Source organism: Etheostoma cragini, chromosome 12 (assembly GCF_013103735.1).
Source record: "Etheostoma cragini isolate CJK2018 chromosome 12, CSU_Ecrag_1.0, whole genome shotgun sequence".
In the NCBI taxonomy this organism is placed as follows: Eukaryota; Metazoa; Chordata; class Actinopteri; order Perciformes; family Percidae; genus Etheostoma; species Etheostoma cragini.
Window position 1 is genome coordinate 6,364,445 of NC_048418.1, and position 21,969 is coordinate 6,386,413.

General features: G+C 40.9%; 1 protein-coding gene across 6 annotated transcripts in view; it reads right to left on the reverse strand.

The window, feature by feature from the left end:
• carmil3 (capping protein regulator and myosin 1 linker 3) overlaps positions 1 to 13,873 on the reverse strand; it is a 96,609-nt gene extending 82,736 nt beyond the window's left edge. For all 6 annotated transcript variants that reach the window (XR_004658647.1, XM_034886749.1, XM_034886748.1 and 3 more), the window contains exons 1-4: positions 13,654 to 13,873; positions 12,737 to 12,820; positions 12,249 to 12,492; positions 7,649 to 7,743 (exon numbers count right to left, since the gene is read on the reverse strand). Coding sequence is in view for 5 of the 6 variants with exons in the window: in XM_034886749.1 (XP_034742640.1) it covers positions 7,649 to 7,743; positions 12,249 to 12,309 (156 nt within the window). In the remaining variant the exon portion in view is untranslated. The remainder of the gene's footprint in view (positions 1 to 7,648; positions 7,744 to 12,248; positions 12,493 to 12,736; positions 12,821 to 13,653) is intronic.
• Positions 13,874 to 21,969: the final 8,096 nt, after the last annotated feature.

The following is a 21,969-nucleotide window of genomic DNA, read 5'->3' on the forward strand; positions in this document are numbered from 1 at the left end:
TTCTGCGTGAGGTGTGTAAACCTGTTCTAAACTGTATAATCTCAATCAACATTTATTTAGCATATTAGCCAAACTACTAAACTGTTAATCTGATAAACGTGCCCCGTTGTGCCCTGGATCGAGTCTTTTTGGTGTGCTCAAAGACCTACACACACCATTTTCCAGTTTGTACGTAATAGCAAAATTGTAGTTACTGACCAACAGATAATGTAAGAAAATAGCAATCAGAATCCCACAGTTCTACTTTAAGTGAAGTTAATCAGAGCATTACAGGATCAGTGTAGAAGGGGTCTGACTTCTTCAGCTTTATTGTCAAACAAATCAGTCATCACCAAATAAAATTCCAGTTTTTCTAGATACAGATTACCTTTGCAGTTGACTTTAAAATACCAATAAAGTATTTGTCAGCGTTACGTCCTGATGAAAGGAAAGTACTTTCTCACCCTATTTTTCATCTATAAGATTTGAGAATTTCTTAAAAATGTTTGGATTGAGAATGTTGGACCTAAATGCAGAGACAGGCGGAAGTGAGCTTGACGATTTAATCGACAACAAAATCCATACAAACAAAAGGATTCCTCAATACAGCAGGCAAAAGTATTCCAGCGTAGTGGAAGTCAAAAAACAGGAATCACAAGGAACAGAAGACCGAGACAACAAGGTAGACTTCACACACAAAATCTATTACAGAAATAGTGACCTAACACTAGACAACACAGAGACTAATGCTGTGTTACAGGCAACCTTCTACCCGTGAAAGCGCCCTGGAACGGCAGTCAAACCCGTAACTTACTACTTGTGAACTCATACCAGGTCGTTGTACTCCCAGTTACAGTTTTGACGTCACACACATATAAAAAAACAGTGGCAACCCCTGTTGATACTTTACAGACGCCGGTGATTAACAGTGAGAAATGGAACTAAATAGACATAAATAGACAACGTAAAGAATTCCGCACATCGTAATCAAAACAATACACAAACAATTGTGTACTACTACTACAGGTTATAAGCCAATGACTAGAAATTGCTAACGCTAGCTAACGGCAACAGTATGTAGCCGCTAGCTAGCTAACGCTAACTAAAACGGTTTGTGGTGATTTTGCCTGGAACGCTTGTAAGTCGTAAGTTGTGACTTGAAGTCGTAACTGCTGGAACGCATCATAAATACAAGAGGTAAAGAGGTGAAACAAGGGACAGGTGACACGAGGGCTCGGGAAAAGGTGGAACACATCAGGACAGACAATCACAAAAGTTGAAAAACACAAGGCCTGAAGTACGACAAGCTATGACAAGGGAGAAAAACAGACTACAAAATAAAACAGGAAACATAAACACAACCATAACAAAAAAGTATGAATTCTTTAGAGTAATAAACTAAATGTGGTATTGTCTAAAAAAACTAAAAATAAATCTGCATGATAAAAAAGCATCCACTAAATGAAGGAATAACATTTAGATAATTTAGACATAAACACCAATGTCATTCAATGGTTATATTTACGCAAAAAAACATTTCATGCAATGGTAAATTTCAGTGTTCAAATTAAACAATGCCTTTCATAGGAGTCCTATTTTTCACCTACATCCTATATATACACACTATCAATACATTTCAATTCTATTTAGCCGGGGACTAAAAAGTAACAAAAATATTCACGTTCTGTAGCAAGACACTTACACTTAAAGTGAAGAGCTGCAGTGTCAAACTGAAACCTACACTGTTGATTTTATATAGCAGGTGCGAGTGAACTTTCATCATTGGTGCATAAATCTAGAGCTAAGTCAAGCACCACTAGCCACAACTAAAATGTTTTTCCTCTCATGTGGCAATCTGGCAACCTTCTCCTCCAAGGATCAATCCAACATCCTAAAAGCCCCTCAAAGATGAATTTCCCACCCAGGCAATCCTCTAAAATGCAAAGGTCAACTTTTTTGACCTGGTCAGGTGACAGTCTCAGAAAGTGATAAGGAAGTAGCGAGAGGAGAAGGAGATGATAGGATATGGTGGGGGGGGGGGGGGGGGGGGGGGGGGGGGGGGGGGGGGGGGGGGGGGGGGGGGGGGGGGGGGGGGGGGGGGGGGGGGGGGGGGGGGGGGGGGGGTTGCTAAGTGCCCTTACTGTGACGGCACAATGTCAGAAGTTCTAGTTCAAAGAGCCAGCCGGCCCGCCCCTGGAGCAGACTGCGAGGGCAGGGTGGGAGTGTGTGTCGTACAGTACGTGCACGAAAACAACTATTCCTTTCTGGATGTGTGTGTTTGCATGCACACGCAGCTGAGAAGGCGGGCTTATATTAATCATAAGCTGTCAGGCTCTGGGTCTTGCACTTCAAAAGAGATGGTGCAAATCAAAGTGTGTCTCTGGGTCGTGTGTGTTGCATGCAGCGCTGCCTCTGAGGGAACAAGCTGAGGATCAGTGCCAGATTTGGCCGCCTGCGGTATTTCTGGCTCGCACAGACACACACACACAGGACTATCATGCACTTATAATGATGCACAATAGCTTGCTAAGCTGGCTTTGGACTACACTAGCCTGTCTCTCTCTCACACACACACACACACACACCCTCAGTCCGCTACCATCACTCAAGTGAACTCAGCATCACAAGAACACAACCCTGCCATCAGTCAATCTGTCAGCTTACAGGGGGTTTGAAAGCACAGATGCCCCAGGTCCTGCTACATAAGTGGACTTTAGAGTGGTTGAAAGAAAAAAAAAGAGAGAGAGAGAGAGAGAGAGAGAGAGAGAGAGAGAGAGAAAATTGAGGAAAGAAATGCAAAGCTCAAAATCACATCTTGTTCCAGATTCGCTCATAAAAAAACAACCAGTCAAATGTGTCTAAATCAAAGAGATTGCAAGGAGAGCGGTCTGAAACCCAAAAGACCTCTTAAAATAATAAAATAGACGGGAAAAAAGAGAGATAATGGGAATGGGTTGTGAGGTTGTGCTATAGTTGGAAGAAGGGGTATAAAAGTGTATAAGAGGAGACGTAGGGGCTGAAGAGTGGCCAGGATTGGGAGAATGGGCTGAGAGGAAAGAAAGGGTAGGGGGGGAATAAAAAATGAGCAAATGTGAAAAACTGGGATGAAATAGAGACAAGCAATGTGTGGGAGAGGCCAAATGGATGAGTAGAGACGGAAAAAGAGGAGGGATGGATGCAAGAGTATCAGAACAATGCAAGAGAGGTAGCAAAGGAGAAAGAAAATGAATAGGAGAGAGAGATAAAAGAGTCAAAGATACTTTGAGGTGCCTGTCCACCCTGACAATACATACTTTTATTCACACTCTCTCTCTCGCTCTTCTCATGGGGGAAGAGAGAAGGTCAGCAGTCATACTTCATAGCCTCTCTGCCATAGGCTACCGACATGGGTTATGATAATCAAAAGAAAGCACAGTCCTAATTACAGCACAGAGCACTCGCCACGCAGTCAGAAGGTAAATACCAGACACTTGCAGAGAAAATGACTCCTCGCTTAGCATCTCACAGGGAAAAGCCATGAAATCATGGATGATGCAGTGGTAATGTTTGCCATTACACAAAAAAATTGAAGTGTTGTTGAGAGACTGAAGGACAAAAGTTTCTGCTGCCAGTATAGCTGTCTGTACTTTAGTTCTTTCACCCAGCTTTCTTTAACAGTCCAAAGCTCGGAGTCAAAATGAAGGCCCAGTAACACCATTTAGAAACAAGCTGATCATGTAATTCAGTGAACTTGTGCAAGGTAGTTCAAAAGTGTGTCTAACTTTTGTTCAGTTATCATCTACTGTCCTGCAGACTTACGTTATCTAAGACATGAACCATGTAGAGTAGACAAATCCTGGGTTTGAATCTGGAGTGCAACCTTAGGTGAAAACACATCTCCTGTCATTACTGTCAAAAGAAAAGAAGAAAAAAGGGGCATTTGCAAATCTCCCAGGCTATTTCGTGATTGGGAATTTTGTCCATGAAAATTTGATAACTGCATATTCCATGGGATTTTACATTTCGGGCTATTCATCTGTCTGCAAATATTTATAAATACGAAAACTAATCAGAAAACCCCCACAAATCAGGTCATATCCTGTGTGACATTTAGTCCCTAGTATGGGTAAAGCTCAAAACTATATCTCCTTGGATCTTACGTTTCCCATAATGCAAACAACGGTGTTCCTTCATTCAACCATCTCTGCCCGGTAAAACTGTACGCCTCTGTTCGTTAAGCAGATTGCCATTACCTCTGAAGTCTCCAAGCCCAAACTAAGATTACCATGACAACATCATCTGGGTTATTTTTCAAACATTAAGGAGTTCCTCCCAGAGTCACAGTAGACACTACACAATCGTTTTTACGGGGCTGAGTAGTACCCCTTATGATAAGTAATGGAATTTGATCATCATCATTGGAGTGCCACTTTAATGCCAGTGGTCTAATACGAGACTTCTAAATTCACAGACTTGGATTTACCATTCCATAATTACCTTAGGGTCTGGATAAATCAGTTAAGCACAAGTCAGTGATGGGGTTTACAGTGGACAAAGCACTGAAGAACAGAAGGAATTTAACAATACCAAAGAGCAATAGAATTCAATAATAAAAAAGATGCACATCGGCAAGATTGAAAACACACATCATGCAGTTGAGGTTTAAATAAAAAATCCCAAGGAGTAAAAAACAACAACAGAGGCTTAAAAACAAAAGGAAGATGGAAAAAAAAATCAAAAGGCAACGATATTCCTATAACAAGCAAAGACCACTCAGTTAAGGAAAATTACATTCATGAAGTCGAGTTTAAAACATAAGGAAATAAGAACTCTCAAAGACGTTGATGAAGGCGATGGCCGACAAACACGAGGCAGATTCTGGAACCAAAGGCACTACTTTTATTTACTCCCAAAACGCTCAGATAGTCAGTACATGCATTCACATTCGGCAGTGGTAAAGACTGCAAACTGCAACAAATTTAAAGTATAATTGTTTTTATTTATAGTATTTATCACAAAAAAACAAGTTTTGTCCCAGGTGGCCTCACACAGTCTGTCAATTCTTTAGACTCTAAATTCAGATAAGAAAAAACATAAAAAAGCAACATAGGAGGGTCAGCTTTCCACGCAATCTACAAAGTACAGAGAACTTGCAAGAAAATGCAAGAAAGAAAAAGTATTCTAAAAAAAAAACAGAAAGTACTATTCTATAAGTAGTTATATTAACCCTTTAATGGAGTTTTTCCATTCCATGGTACCTGCTCGACTCGACCGCGGTGCCTCTTCCTCCTTTTTCCACTGTAGATTAGTAGCCTACCGCCTCATGTGTGAGGCAAGCGAGGAATAGCGTGAAACTGCTACGATCTAACACAACACACACAAATCGTCAAAGGTGTGTTGCTTTTGATTCCAACCACATGCAACCACAACCAAGTCTTTAAATGCTGCACCACTAACTTGACCTCAAACCCTGGTCCTACCACAGTCTCACGAGTCGGACCTCTGCGTAACTTAAGTGGGAATAAGTGACTGAAGTGCCTGAGTGTCCTCGGGACTGTCTAGCAGGGGAAGTCTCAGCCAGTAATAGGCCCATTATTAGGTGGGAGCATTGGAACCACAGAGTCACCAGAGGATAAAACAAAGCGACGACCAGGGTAAGTGGCGGAAGAACCAAATAGGCAACTGGGGCATCACAACACATCAGATATTTCCTTCCCCCTCCATTCCCTTTGCGCTTGTGGTTTGCCCCACCCCTTCTCTTCCAACACAACCATCCAATCCTCCCCCCAACCTCCCTCCGTGTCTCTGCCTTTGAAGATGCTTTGTTTTCTGAGTTGCCCCTAATATCCAAATAGGGCGATCTAATAATGGCCGTAAGAGTGTGTATGCAGGCAACTTTTGATGCACTGAACCATGTGTGTCTGCATAGATGCCTCCTGCACATGTCAAACTGTAAACACACACGTGCGTGCATGGGCGTGCGTGTGTGTGTGTGTGTGTGTGCGCCCCGTGATGGAAACATGAATGTTGATGCTCCCCAATGCATTGCCCTGGGTGCCGCTTGGACGTCACGCTGAGCCCTCCCTGTGTCTGTCTGAGATGAGTGGAGGGTGTGTGGCTGTGTGTATGTGTTTGTGGCAGTGTGAGGGCTGGTACAGTCAACGCACACAGACAGCTGGACACCAGCAGTCTCCTGAGGGAAAAGGAGGTAAAAAGAAAGAGCAAGATCTAGGACAAAGACTTGTATACAGTCAATATGTACTCAAACATTGTAAACCTCCTTCTGTACACAAACCAGAGGAATCAAGCTGAAAGCAGATGATCCTGTTAAATCTACTCCAACTGCAAAGAAAGGATGCGCATGAAAGAGAGGACAAAGCTAAAAGACGGCCTCGTCTGAGCAACCACGCATAGAAAATTAATTTTCATGATTAGAAAGCAATCCTAAAATAGTCCACTTTCTCTAACTATCATGTATGACATTTGGACACATAACTGAATCTTTTGTGCACAATACCCAGAGACTGAAACAAACTATTTACAAACTCCCTCATCGGATCACCCTTCAAATATCCAAACAGATTTACCATTAGAGGGAAAAGATTTTTAAAGGGGGAGACCTTGACAACGAGCTGGAATGAATGCTTATATCCATCTCCCTCCCTTGCCTCCCTTCCCTTGAAAGAATTTGGAGCAGTGGCGGCAGCAGCAGCAGCCAAGGCCCATTTTGATTGTAAAAAAACTCTTGTACGGCAGAGACCTAATTGAATTGCTTCTGATGGAAAGAGAAGCTTGATACCCTTTTACAGGTTTGAGTAAAGATGGAGGGAAGGGCATAAAGAGGAGGGGAGAGAGATAGGCGACTGGCGTGGTTGTGGGAGGGGGAGGAGGGGGGTGATGACGAGAAGGAGAATAACCGAGATGGACAGATAAGGAGGGAGGGAGAGAGGAAACAAAGAGGACATGACAAAAATAGAGGAACGGTGTGTAAGGATGGAGATAGATGGAGAAGAGAAATAATAGCAGACATGGACACAGAAGAACTGATTAATAGTTTTGATAAACTTATCAGCTTGTGTTTTTTATTGTCTTCAGTGAGAGGAATTAAGCTTGCTCTGTCGCATTGCAACTGTGTGTGTAACTGATCAGTCAGTAATGTGGTTGACTAATTGACAATTTCTCAATAACAGAGGTGGCCTTGGCTCACACAAGCTCCTTGAACACATAACGGGCTGCCCACACACCCTCTGGCATGCACTCACACAAGCTTCTTCTTCAGAAAAATAACCCCACAATAAATCATGCCCTTGTGTGTACTCCAACACACACATACACACACACCCCCCCCCCCGGGGGGCATTAAGGCCACCCTGCCACATCTAATAAACTCTGAGGATGGACTCAGTAGGCAATGTCCACTTTGCTCTGATTCTGTCTTAAGCCTGATTTTCAACCCGTCTGTTGTGCATCTCAGCACGTGTAATCTGTGACTTCTTATGGCCGTTTCAATTTGTCGCAATTAACTTCCATTGATTTCCATTTTGTCTGGAAGGAGCCTGTGCCATGCTGTTCCATATTCAACACCACACACATAAAGGCTCTTTCACTTTAACAATGAATATCTCTCTTTCAGGTGACCTGGTGTTGGGGGGGGAGAAATAATGGGTGTGAATGTGTTGGCATCTCTCACCAAGATCCTGTCCTCTGTTTTGCCGCTCCTGGTGTCCTGCTTTATGGCTCGCACAAACTTAATGACCTGCTTGTCCAGCACCTTCCTGATGCTCTCTGGAGAGAAGAGCAGAGGAAAAGTGGTAAAAAAGGAGAGCCAATTACATAATGTAAACACATAACAAAATGAAAGGCGCTGTCCCGAGATGCACTCAGAAACACTGTAAAAGGGGGAATTAGTCCATAAATTCAAATATACAGCACATGATAAATGAAAAGAAAAAAAAAACTGAATAAATGAGTGGAGAAACGTTTTTTTTTTTATAGTTATAGAAAAACATGTTAGTGAAATTTGCACAGTAAAAGTTCTGTATTTTGACTGCAATTGTCTTTGCATTCTGATTCTTCACTTCATTAGAATCTTGAGTGGCTCTTCTTTGTAAAACAGCATCATTTTCTGGGGTCATGCAAACTTACTACTACAGTAAAATAGACCATCCTGAATTTACTGCAGTAATTCCTCTCTCAACCAGTAGAAAAGGCTGTGAACACCTGATTATGCATGGAAAGAAAATACCATCATATACCGTGAAACTGTACAATACGCAACAATCAGCGGTTTTCCCGCGAAGAGATAAAGAGGAACAATGCATTTCAACTGGGAAATTTTCCATCGGCTTCTTAGATGATTTGTGCTAACCACTATGTCTTTTCTTGCTTTGTTTGAGTCGTTGTGGTGTTGTTTGGTGTGACTGACACGGTTAACGTTAACCTGGCAGTCCTTTCACAAACTTGTCCATGGTTTATTAGCAGTGCAGCAGAAACATGCATTTTTTATTTATATTTAGCTGATGACACCTCCGGTTTGGGGACCATTGATTTAAGCCAACATGGAATATGAGTCCTAAAGTGACAAGAAGAATAGACATTTTTATCTGCACCTTTTCTGATAGTTGATTAATCATTTAAGAATTGTTTTAAGCAAAATACACTGGCACCAGCTTCTCACACAAAAATATAAGCTGTTTTTTTCAGCCTTACATGATTGTAAACTTAATATTTTTGGATAAAAACAGCAACATGAAGACATCCTTTTGGGATCTTGAAAATTGTATTTTTCACTATTTCCTTAGGCAATAACTAAGAATTCATGAAAATAATTGTTAGTTGCTGACCTTGTCAACAGCAAGTAAGCGGCCCTTGAGTTGAGACCGTTTTGTCAACCAAGAAAATCATCTCTGTAGTGGAGTCCCATATACTTAAAGGGGAACTGATTTTACACATCAAAGTCTGTTTACAGGTGTCAGGGAGTACTGCTGCATATGTGAAAAAGTTGTATAAAGCCTTTAGTGCTTTTGTGACACTTGAGGCAGCATCAGTTAGGGTTGAAGACTACAAGTTGGAGAATGAAAAAGATCTGGGTGGGTACAACTGGAAAGATGGGAGCTTACCGTCTACAGAGCAAACCTCTGTAGCTAGATCTAGATAGAGGCGCCTCTAAATTTAAAACAGGATGTCCTTAAAACATACACGGACAGAAAACTTCACCATCAAGGCAACGGGTATTATCAAAGGAGGTGAACAGCATTCTGTACATCTAGAGTCAACCAAGTACAAAATGAAAAAGACCACACTAACAATCCCAGTTAGTAACTCAAACCAACATCACCATAATAACAGTACATAGAGTCTCCATGTTTCCCTTTACATACCAACAACACAGAAATGGTCCGATACTAAAATCCTCCTTCAGACCTAATGGTGTGAGAGTACCCAGTGTATTTTCAAAATAGTTCTCTCCTCAGAGTGTTAATGTCACCTGCTATCATATGTTGTGTTGGGCAACATCGAAAAGTGGAACAGCTACTGGACTTAGTGCAATTTGATTACAAACGCCACTTTTGTGTTCAGTGATCATATTGGAAGGTTTCTCGTGGTTTTTCCCAATATATGCAAGATCACAGGGAAATTTCAGTACATTTATCATTTTTTTTCTTGAAGTTTCAAGTTATGGCAGGAGATTTGTTCTTTTTGCCATAGCACAACTGAACAAAATTCACAGCTAACTATGATGTGTGTAGGTGCTATGTGTATAGGTATGTGTGAATGTATCTGATGTCTCTTAGTCATACTTCGGTGTATAATGTATATATGCATCTATAGCCGAGTTTTGACGGCAGAAGCTTTCCCCCAAAACAAGAAAAGCCTATGAGGAACTCATTGCGTTTCGAACGCAGGGATTAGGATCCAAATTTAGTTCTGGGGTAGTGTGGCTCAACAGAAGTACATTTTGAGGGTAATTGCGTACCTCAAGTGCCGGATGTCCATCACTTTCTGCCCTCTGTGTGTTGCTGTTCCCAAACTCTGTTCGCTTCACAACCTTCAAGTCACGCTTAAAATGGCGAGTTTGGAAGAAAATGTGGATTTAGCAACAAGGCAGTGCTGCTTGGTTCTCCAGGGAAATTATTGTAAGTATCTACAAGGAATATGTTTCCGGCATTTACTTTCTAACTGGGACATTATGGGACGAATTGGAGAGGTTTGCTGTGGACAAAGTCCACAAAACAATACGTGTGTATCCAGCTAAAACAAATAGCCCACGTTACTGTATCGTGTGAACAAGTAACTTTATTAAAATAAATTCTGTGACTTTTCTTTTGTGGGGTTCATTTAATTGGTCAAGCACCTGTACATTGTGTGATTACAGTGACATCTGATATTAAAGTAACTAGACATCAAAGAATTAAGAGTGGATTTTGACACATTTTGGACATGGTCATATTGAAATTAAGCTGTGATTGTTATCTGAGAGGATGTGTTTGAAATCTTCCATCCATATGAGTTACACAGTTACACAGTATTTGAAAATGTAGCTATGTATCAGAAAAATGTACCCATATCTCAGTAAAATCCCCATGTTAAAGCTGTTGATGCGATTGGCCTGTTTTGTTATTGATCTTCAGCTTAGGTTTATACTGGTGGATTATTTCTTTAAAGACAGCCACAAAGGGGAAAACAGTCACCGAGACGAGCAAACAGGCACGCACACGCACAAGCTGAAGAAAACTTATAACTGGGCTATTTTTAGCCTCAGAGAAAGAAAGAAGCAGCCTGGCTCATTTCAGTGGAACTGACCACACAATCCAGAGCTGCAATCTTTAGGGGCCTCTACTCCACCACACCACATGGCCCTGCCGAAGCTAACTGAACCGCACCAGAGGCCTTCTCCATTTACGTCTCCCCCACAATAACCTCAATAATACAACCTGCTATTCACAAACATAGTGTCAACCTATATCTTCAGACTGCAAACACTCGCATATGCCTGCACATATTCACCTTCCACATTCCAGACGAGCCACCGATGCTAAATATGAGCCCACCATATGGAGATATAGCACGGCACCCTGTGTTGCGATGCTCAATTGTGTCACAATCTCCCAACTCACTTTCCACATGCAGCCACAACCATGAAGTTGGCTCCCACACTTGGGTGAGCAACAGCGGATACAGGGAGGACGAGGCAGTGATGGAGTGGGGTGGGGAGGGGGAAATCACACCGGCAGATCGAAGGAAGGATCAGTCGAAGACAAACAAAGAGTTATTGACATTAAGCTGGGGAAGAACCATTCGCTAAAACCTTTTAACACACGCTGCGGTGCCCCCAAGGCCAGCTGGTGTGACCCCGGCATCTGTTCCCAAAGGGCTAAGAAGGGCAGGAGGGGGGGGGGGGGGGGGGGGGGGGGGGGGGGGGGGGGGGGGGGGAGAAAAACCAGGATGGATCAGCCTCCCCTACCACTTCAATTCCTTTTCATATCCCCACTGCCTTTTTGACAGTTTGATGGATCTGCTCACTCACCCACTTATCATGAACCCCCTGACCTCCCCCCTTCTCATCTTGTCCTCCACTGGCAGGTGTGTTGATGGCCTAAAGGCGCCTGGCTCTTATCACCAGGCCAGACAGACAGGGCTTGACCAGGATGAGCTGGTCAACAGCAGGATTTAACCCGCCATGTCTGGATAATTAGCAGTGAGAGACACACCTTCTTTAACAACACCATCTAAACATGTTGAGTGTGTGTGTGTGTGTGTGTGTGTGTGTGTGTGTGTGTGTGTGTGTATGAACCCATGCTTCCTGCTGCACGCAAAGCACTCCCAGGCACAATAACTCCCACGCGCGCACAGGCATTATGAAAAGAAATAGATGAAAACTCCCCATGAATGCACATGAATGCAGCGACGCTAACACGTGCACGGAAACTCTTACTACCACACTAACCTAACTGACAGCAATACAGGACCCCTGTGCGTGATTAATGTCACGGCAGATCTTCAGCCAAAGCTAAATTAATTGTAAAGGAGAACACTCCTGCTCCGAGATCGATGGGATTACAATCTACACAAGCTTTAACCGCCATTAACTCTTGTTTTGCCTTGGGAGGAATTTCCTGCACTTGCCTGCGGTAATAACTCATTTTAATTCAAACGCAATGGAAAGCAGATTAAGAGGAGCTGGGAAAAGATAAAAAAAACTAACCCCACGCGCCCTCCTCCTTCCTCTCTCACTTTTTAAATAAGGGGTTAAAACATACTTTGTCCGAATAACTCTTGTTCGTGCTCACCTGTGATTTCTCTGCTGACGTTAACGAAGCCCGCCGTTGTTGTCGTCTCCTTTGAGGCCATGGTGCTCTCCTTCCGTCGGCCCAGCCCCTTCTCCTTCCTCCGCTCTCAAATGTCCCTTGCGCACTTCTTCGTCCCTTGTTTTGTCCTCCTTTCTCCGCGCCTGCAGGTGCTCCGGGCGCAGCAACAGTCCGGACGGTGTCACGTGAAGAGACACTGTGGTGCGCACTGGAGCGCGTCCGACTTCTACGCTCAAGCACGAGAGCGAGAGAGAGCGAGAGAGAGCGAGAGAGAGCGCGCGCGCGAGAGAGAGAGAGAGGGTTGGTTGTGAGGTGAAGAGTTAGTGTTTGTACCATTGTATTTTCATACTGGTCCCAAACCAAGGGAGTCCCTTTTAAGACCGTAGTCGTCCAGTTTTAATGTATTGCAAAGAGGTGGAAGGTCCACTCACTCCACTCCACTCATACAAAAAAGGATATGTGGTTCTTACTGTACACGGCCCAGAGACGGTTTTATTGATGGTCAGTGTATGAACTGGTTCTTGAGGAGCCCAGGTTGACTGGCTAAAGGGGATCTGAGATTGATAAACAATGAACAACACATACTGATAACTAGCAGAAATTCATCTCCAGTGCGTAGGCCTAAATCAGAAAGACAGCAATGACGATAATCAATAAATAAATAATCACACAAGAGGGTTTAGGCTGCAAGAACTAATACCCTTGAAGACGTCTTGTAATCCCTGATTAACAAGAGCCAAGTCTATCACTGACGACACTCAGCCAAAGTTCAGGCTGTAGGCTAATTTAAGAGTTAAAAGGTTCAAAGTAATTATTCTCTTGTTTGTTATGGCTACTTTTTTAATGTAGCCAGCAATGTTTAAACTTAAATGTACAATATTGAAAAACATAAATAAGACATTCTAAAATGAATGTTACAAATACAGGAAAATGTATAAATGAAGAAATTAGTTGACATTATCTAATTAATTACTAAATCTCAATGAATTAATTATTTTCAAAATTAATTATTGTGACATTTTAAAATCATTATAAATCATATAAAAATATAAAAATCATAATGGCTTTTTTTCCATGCCACTTTTCTTGACAGTGGACTTGTCACAACTTTTCAGTCAATCAGTTTTGCAGCCTGACCAACTGCTACCAAAATGTAACGCTAGCCATAACTATAGAACAACATGCTGCTATAATTAAATACGGAGGCCTCTTTCTTTTATTTAGCTGCACAACGCTACACGTGTTACCTAGCAAGCTAGCCAACTAACAACGTTAGCTTGGTTGGCTTGTGAGCTTGTATTTAAACTCAGCATTAAAGGAAGAGCAAGTGAAAGCGGCAACAGCTATTTAGCTAACGTTAGTGTTAGCTTGTTAATGCATGGTTTACCTTTGCGGCATTTTGATTCCAAATATGTTCTCAGAGAAAGACACATAACTCTTCGAAGAGCAAACACACGGAGGTTATCCAAAACCACTCCCTCGTTCCCCAATTTAGTTCTTCCACTTCGAGAATGATCTTTCTTTGGTCGTAGTTAATAGCTAAATTGGACTAGCTAACGTTAGGTTAGCCCGCTGGGAGGCTGAGGACTCATGTGATTGGCTGAAAGGTTAGGGGGGCGGTTATTCATGATGACAACACCGCTGTCCTGAAAGGTGACAATAAAAACAGACCTTTGGTAACTTCAATAACACTGTAAATATGAAAATAACTAACATTACAGTTAGTTCATGATAATTAATTTTTAAATTTTATTAAACTAGTCTATGATGTATTTGTTTTACTTACTTCATACAGGTCTATTATTAATAGGCTATGTTTATTTATTTCGTAATGTTTTACTTATTTAATGCCGAACACTTTCAGGCTTTTTAAAAAATGTTATTAAACCTTTATTTAACCAGGAAATCCTATTGAGATTGAAAAATCTCAATTTGAGATTGAAAAATCTCAATAGGAGTGCTAGCCAAAATAGGATCAACAACAAGGTTCAGCATGAGACATAAGAAAAAGCATAAGACATTGGAAATGAACGTATTATATATACAGTGTATACATATACAGGTTCTGCCCTTTGCTGCATGTCATTCCCTTCTCTCTCCCCTTTCATGCCTATGTTGTCCTGCCATAATGAAGGTCTAAAAATGCCAACAACAAAATAGCTTAAAAAGAACAATCTCAAACTAAGTGAAACTTCAAAGAAGTTAACACATTAACATTCTAAAATACCACAAAACATCAGTAGCCAGAAGAGCTTCCGAAAAATACCACATTTTGCAATTTTAGATCCAATTGCAGAAAGCTTCAGGCAGAGGCAGAGGCAGTAGCATTTATACAGCTCTTTTACCTAGCTCTGTAATAGAGCTATAAGTCTGATCCCCAAATCATTCATCATATTTCCTTCCAGACTACTGACGACAATCTGCTCATGATGGCCCCAAATCCTTCCGCAGGATAAACAGAAAAGTAAACATGTATTGTCTGAATAAGAACAATCCAAAAACTTGATCTTCAAAATTATCAAAAATATCCATTATTAGATCACTGGAAAGGCTTTCATGTGTCAAAACGTGTGTTCCACCGTGTCTTCCTTTTTTTTAAAGAAAATAAGGAAATATTTATTTGAAGAATGTTTAATAGCTCTTCACAGAAAAGTAATGGCTTTTATTATGTCAGAGCAGAACATTGAGTTGATGCTTTTGACAAATGTGTTTTCATGGCAATATTTCTGTAACGATGTGAGGACATTGAGGGAATAGAGCCGTATATCATACAGTTTCATTCAGTGCCTTTCTCCTCGAAGTTGCGAGATCACCACTCATGGCTGTGATAGGATTTGGGATGGAGAATTGGGAGGCCAGGTTGAAGCTCAAGCTGTATGCAACAATGATATATGATTCACCCCCTCATCTGAATGGCTGCCACTTATCATTGTCATCGTTTATGCAACACAGTTCAGCTGTTTTTCATAGATGCTGCCAGAATTAGACCCAAATTTTTAACCCTTTTAGTCCCACATATCACTTCCTAATGTAACAAATGTGCTCATTAAGACACAGATGAATGGGTTTTGGAGGGTGCAGCTGTGTTTGGTGTGTCATTTACAAAAAATGGCCCTCAAAGCAACAAAAGGGCAGTGTCTGCTACATGCTTGCATGCTTCTATGTACGTTTGCGCATGTGTATGAGAGACATTTGTATCTGCGTCTCACTGATACTTCACCCTGATGAAAGAAGACCCCAGTGGGGGGTCATTATGCCAGAGAAATAGGGAGTAGGAGCATTGAAAGAGAAAGGCGGAGGGCCAATACAGCGAGAATAAGAGGTTTACAGTCTGGGAGATGGTAGCTGTCTCCAGGTTTCATTGGGTTAAAAACTTCAGCACTGTTCAAAGATGCACTTGAAAGGACGTTCCATTATTTATTCATCAATGCAGCATTGCATAGACCGGAGTCGAGAAGCTCAATATGCCTTCAATTACTTGTCTGTTAGGTATATGTGCACATATCTGCTTACATAAAACAATGATGGAATAAAAAGGTTTTTACAAAGGAGCTGCTACTCAGGCAGCAATGTGTTTAAAACCGACAAACCTCATGTGCTAAAGTGTAGGAAACACTCATTTGTTGAAAATCTGTTTGTGCGTCTACTTCTGCAGACATTTGGTAGTCATTTGGCAGGCAATACAAGACAACAAAACATATGTGCATAGAAGAAGTAAGACAATTAACATATCCCAGAAACAGTTGGTGAGGGGGAGAAGGGGGGGAGAGAGAGAGAGACAGAGACAGAGAGGGAGGGAGAATGAGAGAGAGGAAGAAGAAAAGGAGTGTATAATACACTAGCAACCACATCCAGTCTTTAACAGCCAGCAGATATAAAAACGTCAGCACCTGGCGTATCACTCTTCTTCCTGATGTCAGTAATAACTCAAAATTATGATTTTTTTTTAGATCTGTTTCCAGCATTCACCACAGGCTGGCTTTCTTCAGTGTAGGCCTACAGAATGTGCTGGAGTAACACACAGCTTCAAGGCTGTGCAGCAGAGCTGTGATACACTGCCCTCATCTGGTTGATTACAGTCAACAACCATCCCAATGAGGACACACATTGAGGTTGATTTCAAATAACTCTGTTCTATACTGATACATTCTAAACTTCAAGGTGGCTCTGTATGGCGAACAAGTATATACATGTAGTGGCAGGAATACTCAAGACAATTGGCTCAAATTAGTATGTATGTGCAGTAGTTGAATAAATGTCCTTTGTTGCTTTCTACCACTGCCATCTCACTAGCATTTTCACAAATGGAATCAAAAGTTGTACTCCCATCTATCTTCGGGGCTTCCCCTAGGCCACACATTTAAGTTGAACCTTCACAGCAATGACTCTATTTGCAAAAACCCAAATCTACAGCAGCTAGTTGACAAATGAGCCTGCAAACAGATTAAGAGGGAGCGTGCGACAGCTGGCTACATGCAGACGGCTTGACTGCCTGCATGTGCTGTGCTCCACCCAAGGCTACAAACCCGCCTTTCTCAGGCTTCTTGCTGTTACAAGGCTTTATTTTGTCTGATTCCTCTTTTTACTGCATTGGTGCCTCAAGAAAAAAATTAAAATTAAGATAGGGTGTCAGTGACTTATTGGAAGTAATAAGGAAGATCACTTATGAGAGCAGAGAGTGGATAACAGCATAAGCTGAACTCTATGGCTTTCTATTTTGTGGCTCCACTGATCTGTAAATGTCACACACCAAAGAGCTGAAAAGTGTATTGATTGTACAAGATGCCTAAAGGGCTTCACTGTCCTTTTCCAGACATCTTAGAGGTCTTAGATGTCTCAAAACAGGCGGGATTTGACATCATGCCAAAATGGGAAATAAGGACAAGACCTTTACTTCAATAATTTTCTTTCATAAACACTCACATCATGGTTTTATCCATTCAATGCAACAATGGTTTTGAACTTGGAGGTGTGGCTCTGCCCCTAAAATACTACTGACACATATTTCTATATAAATAAGGTTTGACAGAGAGTGTCTCTGAGCTCACAGAGCCTCTGGCGCAGCCTTATATACAGAACATTTGAATGAACATGAACCCATTGAGAGAAACATCCTAAGATCACATAAATCTAAATGTTAATGCAGGCGGAGAGAGTGCAGTAGCAAGGATAAGTGCCAAGCATTAGAGTACGAAGAAGGAATGCATGCCAAAGATTTAGTAGCTTGTGGTCATTTATACAGTACACAACCTCTGATATTAAAATAATTGTACACAAAAAATTGTGTTTTTATTCTTGAGCTTAAAACAGTTGTCTTGATGATGGACATGGATTTGTTAAGTCAATCAAATTGTAGTTCAAACCAGGCTTTATGAGGGGAAAGCTAGATTAAAAACCGAATCAATGCACGATGCCAAGGACTGTTTCTTTTGTCCCACAAAACCTCAAATGTAATTCTTTTTTTTTGTTTAAACAAACAAAAGGAACACATGGCTTACAACGTTTTTTATTCATCGTTTTAGTCCAATATTTATCTGCAAATTTGCACAGCAACATAGCCTAACACTGCTTCCTTTTCTTTTTGTAGTAATGGAGATTAGGCCTACATTATTTCACCTAAAAGTAATGTCAGTAAAAATATATAATATGTATTTTTACATCAATGTTTTAGGTAATGTCAATTGTTCAAATAAATAAACTGCAGAATGTAATATTGCTATGAGGGGATGCTGTAGTTTAAAAAGCATTGGGAACCATGGTCTAAACTATCACATGACTTAGTTAAGTTGCCTTACAGAACAGGTCACATATTCTTAAACAGATGCATAACTAGCAGCAACAACAATGTTGAAAGTCACTTATACTACATGTTTCCTAATGTGGCACACTTAAAAGCACCTTTGTCACTACATGTGGCAACTTTTAAGGCCTCTTTAGCAAAAACAATTTAAAAAAAAAAGAGCCTAGTGATAAATCTGTTGATTTTTGGACAAATGTGTGCTGCTTTTCCTTGAAGAGAGTAAAAAAGATTGCTCCTTGCTGTATCTCAGCTGCATCCACTGAGTGACAGAGAGGAGGCTTCTTCAGGTGACCACACAGCAGTCAGGCCATGTACATGTATCAACAGCATGTACGTACTTCTTGTTCTGTTGCTCTTTACGGTCCAGAAGAACATGCTTTGTATTGCTTTGTCATCATTGACTTTACATTTCTTGTTTTCACGTAAAGTCGTCTGTGCTGAAATACAGACAGCTAATGCGGCAGCAACATCTGTCTTTTTGTGCTTTGGGTTTACAAAAAAATGTATTCTTCTCTATGACTTTTGTCTATTTTACTCCTACATCTATAATATTATCGGATCGTTTCTGCTCATTTGTGTGTTTTTTGTCTTTGATCAACATATGTTGATAGCTAATGGGCGAATTGGCAGTACATCCATTGTGTACATTCCCACTCCCACCAGATATCGGCATCATCAGGCCACACTTTGGCCACTCTTATAAAACTAATATGTCAGTGCGGTGTTCACTGTGAAAGTAGTATCTACTGTCACTGCAAGCATTATCACACTGTTGACTGTGTTCTTCTGCTAATTTTGACAACAATGACCAACTGCCTGGTAGTGATACAGACTCCTAACTTTCCCTGATAAAACCCGTAACCATATTGACACACACTTTTTCACTTTTAGATTTTTTTTAAAATAATTTCAATTGGCATTCAGCAGCAGGGATGATTATCACTTCCCAGACCTTAACATAATAAAGGAAGGTCTTTGGAAAATATGTGGTAAAAGGTAGATGAAGCAAGAGGCAGAGTTATAATAGATGAAAAAGCCAATACATGTGTTTAAGCACCAGGCTTTTAAAAGGGAAGGGAAATTACAGTATGTGCACAGCTTGCATTAGTTGAGGGAGAAAGTTTAAGAGTGACATAGTTAAGCACACTCCATTTAATTTAACAGCATGGTTTTTAAATAGCTGAAGTGGAAGAGTGGGCAAATGTGTATGCATTTAAGAACGCAACTCAGTGGTTGTTGCAGTACTGTTCGTTGGAATGATTAGCACATTCACCACCACAACACCTTATTATTACAACACCTGCAGTGTTTAAAAGTCTCTTAGTCTGCATGTAGTCAATTCACTACTACATATAAGTGTTCAGATATTTGTGACAAGCAGCTTGCAGTTTAACAGGTTGCAGTTATGGAAAATGTCATTGCATCGGCATTGACATCAACCACACTGTATGTGCATTTGGAGGTTAGGACTGTTGCAGATAAAGTTATTTAACAAGGATGAACACTGTACATGCACACTATTGATGCATGCATCTGTCTTTATTCTTGTCCATTACTGTAAACAGACAATTTAAATAAAAATGTGTTACTTTGTGTATGGGTAACAGCAAAACATCAATGTTCATTGAGAGCAGATGTATGGCAAGACTATAACGTTTGTGTTTGGTGAAACATGTAGAAGTCATCAACATTTCACCTTCATTTTATGCGCTGGCCATAAAGTCCCTTGTTCTGAAACCTGTTTTCACTATTGCAATTGGAAAGATTTAAATACATTTGATATTAGATCAAAGATGGACACATTTTAAATCATAAAGCAGTCCTTCAGATCTTAAGAATCAGTTGATGGCAGCAGGTAAGCAGCCTAGTCAGGCATACCTGCAGTCCCTCACTCCTTTTCTCATTAATTTTCTTTGCCCATCTGCTCCTTATGGGGCAGGGGGGCTGGAGCCCCTCCCACCACTCACTGGATGAGAAGCACGACTAGATCAGTAACACTCAGTACAATCTGTTGTGTTGTGTATCTGTACTCATCCCTGGTAACAAACACAATGTTTATTGCATCAAGCAAAACATAATGTTGTTCTGTTGAAATTGAGCGAAGCACATTAATGCAGTTTGATTCTCTGCGGATCTGGATATGCATCCTGAACATGGAAATGAACTAGCACAGCAGTGGAACTTAATTTGGTGTGTAAATGCTAAAAACAGTTTACTGTATTCCACTCACTAGAACAGCCTCAGTGTCTCACTAGACTGAGGCTCTTACAGAAATGTTTACATTTGTATTTTGCAATTGCAGTAGAGCATATGATTTTACAGCATTGTGAACTACTGCCCTGCTCCCTCGAGTTTTACATCCACTGCATTAACCGCTGGCTCTATGAAAACACCTGCCCCATCTGCAGGCAGCCCTTACTCGCAGTGCATCATGACTGACCTCTTTGCTCACATACACAACTATCACGTTCCTGGCTGGCTGAACTGAGCAGACCCAAGTAGGCTTGTACACACGTACATAGCGCTTTCATGGTTTAATTTCTTTGAAAATATCCATTGCGTTGAAGTTGAAGAAGGTTGAACCAAAAGTGCGGAAAAGGAATACTATAAAGGCAGACAAAAAAACAAAACTACAAAGTACTAAATACAGTACCTGAGTGACTGTACTCAATTATTTTCCTTTCTTCATCCTTCTTATTTCTATACATACTATATGTCTTTTTTTACTTTTTTATCATGATATTAAAAATAAGGAGAAGCCATCAACATTACCGGGGAGTGTTAAGCACCCCACCTGAAGAATAATCCTCTAATTCAGTGGTTAAGTAGGGCCTGAGCACTTTCAGGCCCCAACGGCGCCTAGCACCGAAAGTGCAAAGGAACCTATTGTTTTTGTGAGGTTTCATATTTTTCAGAGTCCTTCATTGCATTTTTTAGGGGGTTAGAATGCACAAAAACTCACAAAAAATTGCACGCATCAAACCTAGAGAAAATTGCCAAGTTCTGAAGTGATTTGGCTAGGGTGTTGCCAGAGGGCTCCATAGTGCCCTCTAACGCACGACTTTTGGATGCACCAAAATTCAAAAAAATGTGCAGCCATTTGCAAAATAGTAAATTCTTTGATTTGAGTGCACATTTAGGCTTGGGAGTAGTATGGTTGTTCTACAGCACCCCTAATTGGGTTTAGCCCTTGGATACATTTTTGTCAAAATGTATACGAATACAAATAAATACGAAAAATCACAAAAATTGGCGCCCTCTTAAACACCTGGGAGCTTTGCGAGACTGTACAGCAATTTGGCCCGTACCTGTAAACTGGCTCCTCCTAATGCATGGGAGTCCTTAATTTGGACATAGTTGCTCTGATCTTCACCAGATTTAGTATATGCATTGCTCTCATCATTTCGTACATATTTCCTTTTTGCTTTTATTAGTTCCGCCCAACCGGAAGTCCGCCATTTTGGAAAATATGCATTTTCCACTTAATCTCCTTTTAGCTCTGTTTTGGTCTTCAACAACTGCTGACGGATACACACATACACAGTAGAACTTGCAGTGAAATTCATGCCCGGCTCCAGAAAGCAACTCACAAAAAGAATAAAATAACTAAATAAAATATAAAATATCCAAATAAAATGAAATATTTTACAAAAGAAACAATATAGCAGTACATTTCAGGGATATATGAAACTGTGAAACAATGAAAACAAAATGAGTTTCAGAAAATTAAAACACATTGTACAATGTACAACAACAATGTACAATGTATATACGGTATGACATATGCAATAAACAACAGGGGGATGGATTGTATGGTATGTGTGTTATAAATCATATGTGGTGAGTTATGGATGTGAAAGTCAGTGGTTCAGGACCCAGATAGCCTGAGGGAAGAAACTCCTC